Source organism: Pyrgilauda ruficollis, unplaced genomic scaffold (assembly GCF_017590135.1).
Source record: "Pyrgilauda ruficollis isolate IOZ18807 unplaced genomic scaffold, ASM1759013v1 scaffold164, whole genome shotgun sequence".
NCBI classification, from domain to species: domain Eukaryota; kingdom Metazoa; phylum Chordata; class Aves; order Passeriformes; family Passeridae; genus Pyrgilauda; species Pyrgilauda ruficollis.
Window position 1 is genome coordinate 1,314,884 of NW_024515209.1, and position 13,777 is coordinate 1,328,660.

General features: G+C 47.8%; 2 protein-coding genes across 3 annotated transcripts in view; both read right to left on the bottom strand.

Annotated features, from left to right (window-relative positions):
* CCDC125 (coiled-coil domain containing 125) overlaps positions 1 to 10,605 on the bottom strand; it is an 11,499-nt gene extending 894 nt beyond the window's left edge. The window contains exons 1-12 of the mRNA XM_041463303.1: positions 10,446 to 10,605; positions 9,495 to 9,880; positions 8,335 to 8,393; positions 7,662 to 7,748; positions 6,765 to 6,842; positions 6,051 to 6,136; positions 4,355 to 4,437; positions 3,704 to 3,816; positions 3,179 to 3,286; positions 2,057 to 2,222; positions 532 to 665; positions 1 to 158 (exon numbers count right to left, since the gene is read on the bottom strand). The exon at positions 1 to 158 is cut by the window's left edge and continues 1 nt beyond it. Of these exons, the coding sequence (XP_041319237.1) occupies positions 1 to 158; positions 532 to 665; positions 2,057 to 2,222; positions 3,179 to 3,286; positions 3,704 to 3,816; positions 4,355 to 4,437; positions 6,051 to 6,136; positions 6,765 to 6,842; positions 7,662 to 7,748; positions 8,335 to 8,393; positions 9,495 to 9,765 (1,343 nt within the window). The 5' untranslated portion in view covers positions 9,766 to 9,880; positions 10,446 to 10,605. The remainder of the gene's footprint in view (positions 159 to 531; positions 666 to 2,056; positions 2,223 to 3,178; positions 3,287 to 3,703; positions 3,817 to 4,354; positions 4,438 to 6,050; positions 6,137 to 6,764; positions 6,843 to 7,661; positions 7,749 to 8,334; positions 8,394 to 9,494; positions 9,881 to 10,445) is intronic.
* Positions 10,606 to 10,898: 293 nt separating this feature from the next.
* On the bottom strand, positions 10,899 to 13,737 carry AK6 (adenylate kinase 6). 2 transcript variants are annotated; one of them, XR_005954777.1, is made up of 6 exons: positions 13,670 to 13,737; positions 13,103 to 13,195; positions 12,680 to 12,738; positions 12,293 to 12,438; positions 11,342 to 11,997; positions 10,899 to 11,159 (listed from the first exon to the last, which is right to left on the bottom strand). XR_005954777.1 is itself a non-coding variant. In XM_041463340.1 (6 exons), exons 1-5 carry the CDS (start codon positions 13,695 to 13,697, stop codon positions 11,808 to 11,810), a joined length of 516 nt encoding a protein of 171 aa, XP_041319274.1. In that variant the 5' UTR covers positions 13,698 to 13,737; the 3' UTR covers positions 10,899 to 11,159; positions 11,802 to 11,807. The 2 variants fall into 2 exon arrangements, 1 of the variants encoding a protein (XP_041319274.1); XM_041463340.1 differs by having other exon boundaries at positions 11,802 to 11,997.
* Positions 13,738 to 13,777: the final 40 nt, after the last annotated feature.

A 13,777-nucleotide genomic window follows, 5' to 3' on the forward strand; every position in this document is an offset into this window, starting at 1 on the left:
CGGCCGGCGCCGTGAGGGGCGGCCGGGAGGCACGGGGCTCCGAGCCGACACCTTCCCGCCGCGTGCCCCCCGTCCTGCCGCGGGGCAGCCTCCGCCGCCCGGGCCAGCATGTAGCTGACCTTGCGCTGGTGCGCCAGGGCCTCCTCCTTGTCGTTCACCTGCGGGGAGAAAGGAGAGCGTTGCCATCTCAATGCAAAGGTTTCGTACCCTCCTGGCGATTTCTCGTGGGCAGCCCCTCGCAGCACTGACTCCTTCTCAGCACAGCCAACAAACTCCATGTTCCTCCCCGACCAGCCAACCTGCTCTTTTACAATGCCTGTCCTGACTGGATCTGGCTGTGGCCTGTTAAGGGCAGGCCTGTTCCCAATTCTGGATAATTAGCACAGCTGTAACTCCTTAGGGGTGAGATTACCTTCAGCACTGTCTCCATTTTCCCACATTCCGCCCATCCACAGGAGAGCAGGCCGTGGTCAGCTCGGGGTGCCGACCCAGCTAACACGCGCGCTCCGGGGAGCTGAACCAGGTACTGACCAGATCGATCAACATCCTCAGGATCTCGTGGGCATTGTCCAGCTCCTCCACCCTCCGGCAGTCCCCCTCTGAGGAGAGCAGGCTGGACAGCTTCCTCCCCACGCTGCTCTTGTTCCCCTCCGACTTGAGACGCTCTGCGGGAAACACAAGTGCGTCAGCTGCAGGACTGCCCAGCAAGGGAAAAACGACTTTGGGAGGAAGCAGGTGCTTCTAAACCTGGATCCCATTAAAAATAATTTAATAATTAAGAATAATTTAATTTAATGATCCCATGAAAAAGGGCAGTACAAGCTGCAGTTTTCCTCACTGCATGGGACATGGTAGGTTTGCAATGCTCCTGCTGTCCCACAAAGGCTACACAGACCTTACACGTGGGCAAATTGAGAATTCTTTTCACTCATTTATTATGGAATAAATAATAATAATAATAATAATAATAATAATAACNAATATATAATAATAATATAATTAATAATAATAATAATAATAATACACTTTTGATGCCCTAGTTAAACAATAATTAATGGGAGTTTGTTTTCACACCACAAGTAGCCTAAAAAAACCCAAGATTCTCTGACACAGGCCACTTACAAGTTTGTAAGACTTCCAGAAATAGTAAAACACATTAAAATTATGGAACAGATGTGCCCGGTAATGGAGCCTGAAAGCAATGGGGTCAGTGTAGGGGAAACAGCTACTCAAGGTTGTGCTGTTGTAGTGCTACACCCCAGGAGTGCCCAAGGAGTCTGGGAGACACACCACACTTCTAAGCCTGGCAGCTCCTGGCCAATGGTCAAAACAAATATATTGTGCCATTCCTAAGGTCTGCAGTGGTTCTGACCATGATGAAAGCGCTCAAATTCTCTTTATCTTTTTTTTTTTTTTTTTTTTTTTTTTTTTTTTTTTTAATGACCTTGTATTAAAACTGCAGGCTTTTTTAGAAGAATTGTCCCATAATACATTTTTAGGTTAAATTTCTTTAGTGTAAGCATTGAGTGTTACATTCCTCAGCAAAAGGAAGCCGATTGATTAATTTGTTCTTATTTTTATTTTTAATTATTGTAGCCATAACATCATTATTTTCTTCCACTTAGTTTTCCGTCCCTCAAGGAAAGAATGAAAGATTGTTGGAATTATTCCTACTTTACAGACTGGAATTTTTCCTCTTTTACACAGGGCTTTGAAACTCTGTATTAGTGTAAGAACACTAATATTGATACACATGCATAATAAAAGGAAAAAAAAAAGTTTAAGGAAAAACAGGGAAAAAAACCTGTTTAGTACTCCAGTGAATTATGGAGTGGCCTGGGTTAGGAGAGACCTTGAAGCTCATCTTGTTTCACACAGGTTGCTCAATACCCCATTTGGAGCTAAAAAAAAGCTCCAAACATACTTTTTTTTTTTTTTTTTTTTGCATTTCTTCCGTGGAACTCACTTGAAAACAAACAAACAAACAAATAACAGAGCAATTGCTGGTAGCACATGTGCCAGCCAGCCCCACACCAGCCTGCCCCACTACCAGTACCCTGCAGGCGTCTCCAGCTGCCAAATCTGGTCTCCTTCTTCACGTTCATCACTTCTGCCAGCCTCAGGGCCTGCTCCTTCCTCTGCATCAGCTGCTGCTCAAACGCCATTCTGAAGGCATCTGCCGTGATATACGCTTCGTCCTTACTCTTCTTCAGGTTTTCCATCTGGTTTTAGTGCAGGGAAAATTTAAAGCAGGTTAGCTAGTTTGGAAGCAAAGGCAGATTTAGAATTGCAAGTAAATGTAATCAAGGAAGTAGCAGGAACCAAAGGGTTTCCCTGGCATGTAAAGAAATTTTGAAACGTGTACTAAAGTCCTTACTCTTCATTGTCTGCAAATGTTCACACCCCCAGCCACCTACACAACCTGTCTGTGCATTTATTGATCTCTGCACATGCACAAGAGCTCCAGGAGGGAAATAATGGCCCATCACATCCAGGCCAGGAGGAAAAGGGGCAGGAGACTGGAACCCATATCAGGGATCATCATAAGGGACAGGCCAGCACTTATTTTCCAAACCAGTCACTCAACTGGAAGCTCTGCAGCAGGACCACAAGGATGGCACCACATTTGCAGAGTCAAATACAAATTAGATTAAAATCTCTAAATCCACACAATTTCACTAAATAGACAAAAATTAGGAGCCTGGAATTCACATAATGGATTTCAGTGTGAGGTGAATAGATATTTTCCAGCAAGATCAGCTTGCTGCCCTAGCTGAGTGAGCGGGCTGTGGGTGCTGATGCCAGCAAGGGAGGGGTGAAATGCACTGCCAGGAAGGAAGGGAAAGGTTCAGTGCCAGCCCACATGCACAGTGTGTACATTCAGGACTGCACACACCGAGGGTGTGTTCTCTTTTTTCAGATTAAAAAAATATGGGGAGAAAGAAAAAGAATGCAATTTTTTTTTTTTTAACTAGTAAAGCTGAGTAGATGTAATTACAATTTTTTCCCTACCAGCAAAAATTATGGCATTACAAGCATCACAAACAAACCTCACAGTATTTCTGAGATGCGCTGTGGCTGTGAGAGTGTGTGTAAGCAGTGTCTGGGTGTTTCTGGCTTTGTTTGGACCGGTGCAGCAGCACCCCCTCCTCGTCCCCACCCTGCCAGCCCTCCTCACCTCTGCCTTGAGATGAAGGAGCTGCTTCCGAGTGAGAGCTGCCACTCTGGCACAGGGACAGGGCTGTCCCTCGGCAGGACTGCAGGTGCAGGCTCCCAGCACTGCCAGCTGAAAACCCAAACCGAGCCAGAGGTCAGGACCTGCTCACAGAGGGGCAGCAGGACCCCCGGAACCGGGAGTGAAGGGGAGGGACTCACAAGGTGAGCTGTGCCTCAGGCAGAACCTGGCAGATAGCTGTGCCACACCCTGCAGCCCCAGCTAGCACGGTTTAATTGCCAGGCAGAACAACAACAGGCATCACAGCCTGTGAAAAATAGCCTGATGCCTTCTTCTGCCTGATCTTCCTTCGCAAGGTGGACCAGGAAGAAGAAAACTGATTAACAGGCATGCAAAGGCCTGGGCTAATTAACTAAAAATGGGTGCAAATAAAGGGATATGTAATGAGCAATGATTTTCCCCTGTGTATTTTGTACACAAACATATCTCTGAAGCAGCCATTTGGAAAAGCACACAGGCAATACTTACTTCAAGACCTGTAAAATCAGTGATGTCACTTTTGTTCAACATGTTCTCCTGAAAAACCTTCTGTTGTTTCACATCTAGCATTGCAAGGAATTCCAAGCACTGCTGGTTCAGGACTACAAAATAAACCAAAGAGATTACAAATATCTCCCGCTCTGATTTCTTAATTTCTGAGTTCAACTACACCCGAATGAAGCAGTTTTACTGTTCAAGCATCAGTCTGGGAACAAGATGAGAGTGTAGAAGTAGAAACTCATCTCTCAGTTGTCTCTCCTTCTGTGTTCTCCCAGAAGTAATGGCCCACTTAGAGAGAGACCATTTCCTGTATTGCTCTGCCTCAGGACTGAGTGTCTCCTTGTACACTCAGAAGTCAGGCAGCTCTCATTTAGAACAGCACAACATTGGGCAAGTAATGATTTAAGTCAGCTATTTCCAAGCTTTTTGGAAAGCAAAAATGAAGGAAAGGGACTGGAGTCCTCTGATCCAGTGGCTGCTCTGGCTGCTTTCCAGTTTAATTTCCAGGCTTCTGCATATCCACTAAGATCAGCTGCCAGGAACAAGACACTGATCCCCACAGGAATCTTCCATCACAGCTAAAACCTGATTTATTCCTGAAAAACAGTGTATTCAGAGGAATAGCTGCTGCTGGCTTACTTGCATTTTCAGCTTTAAGTGTTTTAACTTCTTCTGTCCTCAGTTTCAATGCTTCCTTAAGAGCTGCATTTTCACAGTATATCCTGCAGAAGTCAGAAAACAGCTTTATTATGTTTTTTTTTTTTTTTAATGTTTTTAAGTGGGCACTCAGTAATTTTAAAAAGTAACCTGTTAAAACATGGTACCTAATATTTCTGTGAACTAAAATTAGGATTACTTGAAAGATGGAATAAAAAATAAAAAAATGAAAGCAGTTGAGTACTAGATATAAATTTTAAAAATCCCCAAACCTTCAAGTATAAGTAGGCAGTGGCCATAGCTTTAACAAGAGATGAGTTTAAGTGCCACATTTCCAATAGAAATGCAAAGAAATTGGTAATTATGAATGTCTGAAACACTTGCTAGAAATTTCCTATTTCCTTGAAGGAACAAAAGTGGTATTAGAGGAGCGACAGCTCTGCTCTGTAAACTTCCTGTAGTCTGAATCCTGTTTTCAGGAGCAGCTGTGCCTTCAGGTGTTGCAACGTGAGAACACACAATACACAGTGATAATGCATTTTTCCCTGAAGCATTTCCCTCTTGAACAGAACAGTGGCAATCCGACGTCCTAAATGTCAAAGCAATACAATTTATTTGGTGCATCTCAGCTGTCAGTAAATGCAGCCTAGTCTGGACTATTTCGCTTGGGAAAAAAACAGAGGAAAATGCACATTCTTCTTGTCCTGCTGCCTCAGATGTCAGAAAACCATCAGAAAAACATGAGATGTTGTGCAGAGCAGGCTGAGCCCCTGGCTGTCAGTTTTCTGAGGCTGTGTCTGTGCCTTCCAGCAGCCAACAGCAGTTTTGTGGCTCCAAACTGCACAGCCACATTTCCAACCCACTCAGCCAGGAAAGCCAGAGAGCCTTTCAAGAGGCATCCCCTGACAAATGTGTCTCTGCAATCGTTTGCAAACGTGTGGCTTAGTGTTTGATTCCAAGCTGAAACACATTCAAATAAAAGCATATTGTGAACTGTAAAAACAACAGCAACAATAATAATAATAACAAATAATGACAATAACAACTCTGATGGGTAGACTTCAGAGATACAATTTCTACATGTAAATGAGTGAGTCTGGCAGTCCCACTTCTCAAGGTCTGTTAAGTATAATTAGTTTAGTGCCTCTGGCACATTCTTCTTGCCCAGCCACACCTGCTGTCCACCCAGAGTGACTCCTATTTAACAAAGGACCTCTTGATCAGCCTCTCTCTGGAGCACTGCATTTTACCTGTACTCATGCCCAGACCTACAGTGCCACACAACAAAGAAATTATTAACCAGGAAATTATATTTCCACACGCATGCATATACCATTATTTTCTCTGCCTCATCTACGGGTAAGGTAAATAAGGATAATCAGTCCCCAGCTGGCTAACATCATACGATGAAAAAAAACTCAGCCAGCAAATCAGCCTACAGACACCTTAAAAAGGAAAAAGAAATCAGGACAATACATCTAGAAGTTTTAATTGAAAAATACAAATGTGATTAGTGTGAAAAATCAAAATTGCCCAGAATTTGGAAGGGAATTGGGAAAATACAAAACCCTCAAAGAACCTGAGGAAGTTTGGAACACAGGACAGATGACATAGAGCACTCAGTCAAATTTTTTAAATCAAACAAAGACCCCAGTGACACACAGTGTAAGCCAAATACCTGTCATATTTTTCTGTCCAGGTGTCCTCTAGGTTTTTAAATCTATCCTGATCAAATTCAATTTCCCACTGCAAAATATTTATTTCCTGTGGAAACAAAACAAACTTGCAGCAGCTCATCACAGGGTTCCCCTCAGAAGGATGCCGGGGTGCTGGGTTTGGCAGAGATCTCCGTGACAATCTGTGACACTCTTAATAACAAATTTGGTGCCAGACACCACAGTTTCTGCACCACTGGCCTAGGGACTCCAGCCTCTGTTGCTTCCAGGGGCCTCCAGCAAAGACAAACCCACGCTGTCCCACTCCCATGGCGTGGAACAGAGCAAAGAACTCAGTTTAACAAGGGAGCTCTACACCACCCTCCTCCTCCTGCCCTGCTGAAACTGGGCACCCACTCCTCAGGGTCCCTGGCAAGCCTCAGCTGAATCCCTGAGGAGCTGGAAAGCTCAACTCTGGGCAACTGAAACCCACACCCAACTCCAGCTCAAAGCACAGCAGGACCTCTGGCAGTTTTACACGGTTATTGTTATAGCATGAAAAGGCCTAGATCAAAAGAGATAAATTAGTACTTCCCTTTCTACTAAAAAGGAACAGGAGTTCCTTTTACAAAACCCCTGGAATTAATGTCAGGTATGCATTGATGTAAATAAACAGTTTGATAACCCCTTTTGGATAGCCATGGGCTTCTCTGTGTGAAGGAAACACCCACGCTTACCTTCTCTAGAGTCCTCTTTTCTTCCTCAGTTTTCTGAAGCATTGCTTTTGTATGGCTCGTGGCTTTATCAAATACTGCCTGCAAAATTAACAAACAACCAAAGCGAAACCCAAAATGCAACTCTGTCAGATGCTGTGATTGCACCGAGTTAATTTTCAGCTTCACATTCACAGTCAGACAGCAGAGTTACAAACACCAGCAGCCTCCTCGTGAGCCCCAGAGGGCTCTGATCTCAACACTAACTTGCACAACAAACTTTTTGGGTTTCAGTCCCAGAACCTCTGGGCTGACAGTGCAGCATCACTCACCCTGAGATCGTGCCTCCTTCAGGAAATCACACCTTACACAACTGGGTTACAACACCTCAGCTCTGATCCAGGCTGCAAATGTGTGATGGCAGAAACCACACAACCAGAAATGGGCTTTGTAAGTGGGCTAAATTCCAGGAACTGATTCCAGCTGATTTTGTTATGAAAGAGAATAAAAATACTACAAATGGGGAACAAAAGAATGACCTGACATTTAAGGCACACTGTCCTCTAGGGCAGCAGATGGAGCAGCCAACTCGAAATGCTCATGCCCTGCAGCAGGATTCCAAGCACTGCCTAAACCTTCAATATAAGGGACTGGAAAAAGGCCTTAATTTTATCTTTAGTAGCTAAATCCTCAGGGATTGTCAAAGCTAAAATTATAAGAATTGCTACAACACTAAAGTCTTCTTCAATAACACCCTAGTTCCAATAAATTGCAGAGGCAAGTCTGTAGACACCTGCAGACTCAATGATGCAAATTGCAGCCCTGGGAAGGCCTTAAGGTTGTTGAGGTTTCGATGAGGAATAGCAGATGATTTCCTCTGTTTTCCTTGTTACCACCAAGAGATTTCTGCACAGCTCCTACCATGCTCTGCAGGATTCTTAGGGCTTCATCTTTCCCCTCCAGCTGTCTTTGAGATGCCTCAAGCTCAACTTTCAGAATTTCAAGCTCCTGAAGTAAAACAAAGTAGATGCACTGAGTAAAAGCCAAGGTACTCCTGTTAAGATTCGGCTGTAAAACCCATGTAAATCAGCCCTCCTCAAAAAACAAACCTCTGTTTTACCTGCATGATGTCTTTTCATGGGCTCCCCTGAGGTTAGAGAACACAGTGCAGGTGGAAGGTGTATTTTTACAGCTGCAGTCAGCTGGCCAACACCTCAATACATTTAACCACAGTGAAATCAAAATGTGCTGTTAACTACCTTTCAACTAACATGCAGACTAAAAATCCAAAGATTGCTTACACTACACATTTTCAAGCCCCAAAGCTTAATAAAACATAAACATCTGCTAGAAAAGTACAACAGTACCTTCAATATTCTCTCCATCTTTAAAAATATTTTGTAAAGAAAACCCCCAGAGTATAAAGTACACCTCACACTACAATTTTCTGACATAAAATTTAATGAAGCTTCCAACTCCTGCTGTAATCCCAAGAACCTGGGTGCACCCAAGTCTCCCAGCATGCCAAGATCCTCTTGCTACAAGGAAGGGAAATGCAGATTTGGAGAGCAGCACCCTGGGCACTGTTACCAACCTCCAGAGCTTCCTGAAGTTGTTGCTTCAGTTCTTCATTTGACACTTCAGTATTAGATTCTGTAGGATCAAGAGAGGATAATAAATTATAAGATAGTGTGACATTTAAAGAAAGAAAAAAAAAAAGTGAGGATTTTACCCTGAAAACAGGTAACATACAGAGGTGAATTTTCATCTTTGTGCTGTGGGTTTTTTTTTTCTTGTGGAGCTAATAAACAGATTTAAGAAAGACATTAATACAAGCTTCAAGCACGTTGCTTCACAACTGAAGAAGTTAAATGGGGGAAAAATGTCTGTTGTAAAGAGACATAAAATAAATGCAGATATTTTATAACTTACTTTGAAATAAAGCCAACAAAATTGCCATCTTGGATTTCAAAAAAATGGTTTAGATTATTTTCTGATTGTAACTTTTCAACATCCACACTCTAAGCAACAGCTAGCACTATTTAGAAGTAAGGGCAATTTTCAGGAGCCAGAGATAGCTCAGCTTACTGTGGAAAGCATAAAAGGGAATTGTTTAAAGGACAAAAATAAGTGAGTTACACAGCAATACCTCAGTCAAAATATTAAAAATTGACAGGAAAGCAGCTGGGCTGTAATAAACTGTCCTAGATTTGACTGTTTTTACAGCAGCATCACCTTCACAAAAAATGAAGATGAATGCCAATGCACGTTCTAAAAGCTACTTCCTAACCCCTAACCCCTAACGTAAGCCAATTCACCAATTTCAACTAAAGAGCAGATCAGATTTTGAATATTTAGCTCTAGCCTTTAGGAACTGTCTTTATGAAGATGCTAACTGACTTAAAGCAGGAACCCAAGCAGTGCCACTCAGTTTCACAGACACGGCCAAACCCACGCAGGTTCACCCACCACAGGATGCTCCCTGACAAATGCTGCTTTCAAACGCAGAATTACACTCTTTCAAACCGGACATTTGACACTAAGAACGGTCACTGCCTTCACCACTGAGAAGCAGCTCTGCTGCTCACGTTCTGGGAGGAAGCTGGAGGCTCCCAGCGGGCACAGAGCCCTTCAGGGAATTTGGCAAGTGGTTTGAATTAAACTTGATGGCACTTGGCGAGGCAGCTGACCGGCTCACTTCCACTAACAAAAACTTTTCCTATGGTGAATAATTAACTTCCTAATTACTCTTACCGCAGCTATCCTGCCGTGTGGAACTAGAGGCAGGTTTTTTGAGGGATCCATCGTAAAAGCTGTTTCGTTTTGGAGCAGGAAGAGCTGCAGCGTCGCTTTCTTCTGCTACCTTTGCTGACAAAGGGGAATTACAAGTCTTTCCAGATCCCTTCCTAGATCTAACTGAATAGGAATGTTGTAAGTTTTCCCCTTCATAAACACCTCCCGGTCTTCTCCCCAGTCCGTTTCCCAAGTCTCCACATGTCATGTCATCCTCTTCTGCTTCCTCCATCTTCTCCTCCTGGCTTTTTTTTCGGGTTTTCAGTTGGTTCGGTTTTTTTTTCCTTTCCTGACCGAGGGCCCCTCACCTACCGGCGAACAGCGCCTCCCGCAAGGCCAGATTTTATCTGGAAAAACAGGAAAGCTCCGTGTTTGCAGCAGCAGGACAAGCCCCGAGAGGGAAAGGCGAGGCTGCGGGAGCCGGGGCTGCCGAACCGCCGCGGTGGGACCCCGGCCCGGGGACAGACCCCTGGGGACAGCGCCTGGGGACACCCCCCTGGGGACACCACCCTGGGGACATCTCCCTGGGGACAGCCCCCTGGGGACAGCCCCCTGGGGACACCCCCCTGGGGACACCCCCCTGGGGACATCTCCCTGGGGTCACCACCCTGGGGACAGCCCCCTGGGGACAGCCCCCTGGGGACACCTCCCTGGGGACACCCCTCTGGAGACATCTCCCTGGGGTCACCCCCCTGGGGTCACCCCCCTGGGGACAGCCCCCTGGGGTCACCCCCCTTGGGACACCCCCCTGGGGTCACCTCCCTGGGGTCACCCCCCTGGGGACAGCCCCCTGGGGTCACCCCCCTTGGGACACCCCCCTGGGGTCACCTCCCTGGGGTCACCCCCCTGGGGACAGCCCCCTGGGGTCACCCCCGCCCCGGGGACCCCGGCCCGCCCGAGCCCCCGACCCACCTGCGCAGCCGGCGGAGCGGTCCCGCCCCGGGGCGGCTCCGGGAGCGGCCCGCAGGCTGCCGCAGGAGGGCTTTGCTCATTTCTGCGTTCTATCAGAGCACGTTCCGCGGGAGCGCGGCGCAGCCCCGTGCCCGGGACGCGCTGCGGGGAGCAGGGCGGGTCGCTGCGGCGCTCCCACGGAGCGGGGCTGGCCGGACACCGCGCACAATCCCAAACCTGCTTCCTGCTCTCCGCCAACCTCTGCCCCCGCTGCCGCAGTGCCTGGGCCCAATTCTCCAACGAAACACACTGTTTTTCACCTTTTTGGCTTATAATATCATCACACGATGATATTATTCTGTTGCAGTATCGCTCCACAAGTGTCACCAAAAAAAAACTCAAAAGACCCAATGTCAAATTTTGAATAAAAAATAAAGCTGTAAACATGTAACAACAACACTCTTCACAACAGAATTTTTCAAGAAATTTGTTTTACTACCCAAACTCGTGTATACAAGGGGTTTATAAGCAAGCACTTCCGACGGAATCTTTCCCAAGGCCTTCTTTCCAAGCAGCTTTTCTCTGAGGAAAGGTTTCCTCTTCCTTGTGCAGCCCTGCCCCCTGGGGCCCAGGCTCTAACAGCACTCAGAACAGATCCTGCTGCACCTGAGACCCCTCGGATCCCTGCGGCTCTGTCCTCACAAGGCATGCATTTCCTGGGCAATCTTCCCATGACTGGGACAGGGGACGGGGAAGACAGAGAAAAAAGGGAAAATGAAGTTTATTGTTCAACACTCCAGACCAGTGCTTGCATAACGATGTTTCCTTACACATGAAGGAATCACAGCTCTGTGCAAGCGTTTTAAAATAACTCTCACATCACTTCTTTCCCCTCCAAAGCAAAGGATCCCCCTTACCCTGCCCCAACCCCTCTCACTCTGCATTGTCCTCGCACGACCGCAGTGGAGCCCAGCAGGTGCTAGTCCCACAGCTCAGCATCAAACCAACTCCTTTCCAGGACACTGTTCCACACTCTGGAAATCAAAAGTGCCTCAACTGCCACTGTTATCAGGATTTTACAGTCTTCCCACAGGGAATTCACAGTTTGGTTTCAATTGTAAAGTCTAAAGAATTCTCAGACACTGAACACAGCTCCTGCTTCTCAGGACAGCCGCCTCATTTTCATCCTTTCTGTCATTGTAGCAGTTCTGTTGCCTCTCAGAGCTGTTACAAATCCTCACAACCTGGCTACTCTCAACCTTCTTCTACTTCCCAGCCAGTTACAACAAAATTCATGTTCATTTACAATACAAGAAATATAAATATCATTTACTAAACCCTCCCTCCCAAGAAGAGATCCAGCAGTTACTGTTTCACCAAAAGTCAGTTGTTGTCCTTCATCCATTGCTCAATCCATTGCATAATCTGATCCAAATTTCTCTCTAGGTCCTCTGGAGTGTTGCTGGGTAACTGGTGTACAATTTCCTTTTTATAGGACAACACAGCTTCCTCATACAGAGTCTGAAAAATTTCGCACTGAATGTTGTCCTGCAGCTTCTTGCCCGTGTAGCCCCTGGAGAAAGAGCAGCAAGAGGCAGTTGTCACTGTGATATTTTCTGGAAAACCCCTTCGCCAGGATTTCCTCTCCTGGGAAGCTGAGAAGCCTCACAGAAAAATGAAAACAATAATTATCTGATTGCTTCTCCTGTTTTTGCTGCTTGAGATTCAACCACTCCCCTGCCCGAGGAGCCCAGGAAGTGCCACAGCAGAGTGAGGCTCAGAGCCAGCTCAGGGGGTGCTCCTGGAGTCAGTGCAGCCCCACGGCAGCCCTGGCCTGGTGCCAGCCAGGTGCCAGCCAGGTGCCACACCTGCTCTCCAGCCTGTCATACAGACAGGAGTTGTCTGTGCGCAGCACGAACACGATGTGGAACCAGCGCTCGGGGAAGAAGTCGCAGCCGTGGTAATCCACAATCACCCCTCCCTGGCTCATCCTGGCCTCCAGCTCGTCCACCACCTGCACAGACAGACAGACAGACACATCAGCCTCACCTGGAACGGCACACAGAGAGATCAGCCTCACCTGGAACTGCAGAGACAGACAGAGAGACAGAGAGAGAGGGGCTCACCTGCACTGCACACAGAGAGAGAGGGGCTCACCTGCACTGCACAGAGAGAGGGGCTCACCTGCACTGCACAGAGAGAGGGGCTCACCTGGCAGAGCCAGAGAGAGGGGCTGGCCCTGGCTGTGCACTCACCCTGTCCTCATCCAAGATGGGGCAGTTGTACTCCTCATCAAAGCCTTCGTAGAGCTCTCCTGCAGCACAGAGAATTCCCAGTGTTTGCTGGCTACCACACTAGTTACCACAATTAATTTACAATTAATTTACCACAATAACTAACATTTCTGTTCTTGTCTCAGGAGACTGCAGGCAAAATGCAGACCTCAGGGTAGGGCACACTTTGTGTACCAATCCATGCAAGGATGGGTTTGTTATTTATTACTTAGCACAAGGTATGCTGCTACAGACACAGATAAATTCATGTAATGCACAGACACACAGGTGGGTTTGGGCTGGAAGGGACCCCAAATCCCACAGAGCCTCCCCCTGCCCCCCAGCCAGCCCAGCTGTCCCAGCCAGCAGCTGTGCCCGTGCTCGGGGGCTGCTGTGACACGGCACCTTCCTTGGCCAGGTCCCCCACGTTGACGTAGCTCAGCCCAGCTCTGGACGCCAGCTCCTTCCCCAGCGTGGTTTTCCCAACTCCCGGCGTGCCTGCAGGACAAACCACAGCCAGAGGTAAGGGGAGAGCTTCAGGTGCCCCCAAAGAGCCCCTGCCAGGTGACTGGAACCTTCTGACAGCCCACGCTGGAGAGTTCATGGGATGAAAAGGGGCAAAAAGCTGCAGGACAAAGAGAAACAAGCGAGGGCGGTGAAACGGGACAACCGGGAGAGAACCCGGACTGTGAGAGGAATGTCACTCACGGCGTGCGGGACCGGGGGAATCTGCACTCCTCCGAAAACCCTCGGTAACACGGAGGAGCCGCGCGTCCTCACGAAGGCGGGGAGCTGCAAAACCGCCCCGGGCTGCGACCCCGCACCCCGCACCCGCCAGGCCGCTGCCTCACAACGCACCCGCCCCGGGCCCCAGACCCCAACTCCCGCCGGGCTGGGCCAGGGCCGGGTCCCCGGGCCCCCAGGGAGCGCAGGCCTGCACCCCACGCCCGCCCCGGTGTCCCCGGTGCCCACCGGTGATCAGCACGTTCGGCCGCCTCATGGCCGCCGCCCGTCGCCTTGGAGACACGTGCGCGGGGGCCTCCGCCGCCGCCGCGCGCGCCGATGGCGTCACGGCGCTGC

Coding starts and splice junctions, on each gene's coding strand:
- AK6 (XM_041463340.1), bottom strand. CDS start 13,697: ATGAGGCGGCCGAACGTGCTGATCACCG. Junction 12,739..13,102: donor GGGGGACCTGGCCAAGGAAG/GTGCCGTGTCAC, acceptor TCTGTGCTGCAG/GAGAGCTCTACGAAGGCTTT. Junction 11,998..12,292: donor TATGACAGGCTGGAGAGCAG/GTGTGGCACCTG, acceptor CTCTTTCTCCAG/GGGCTACACGGGCAAGAAGC.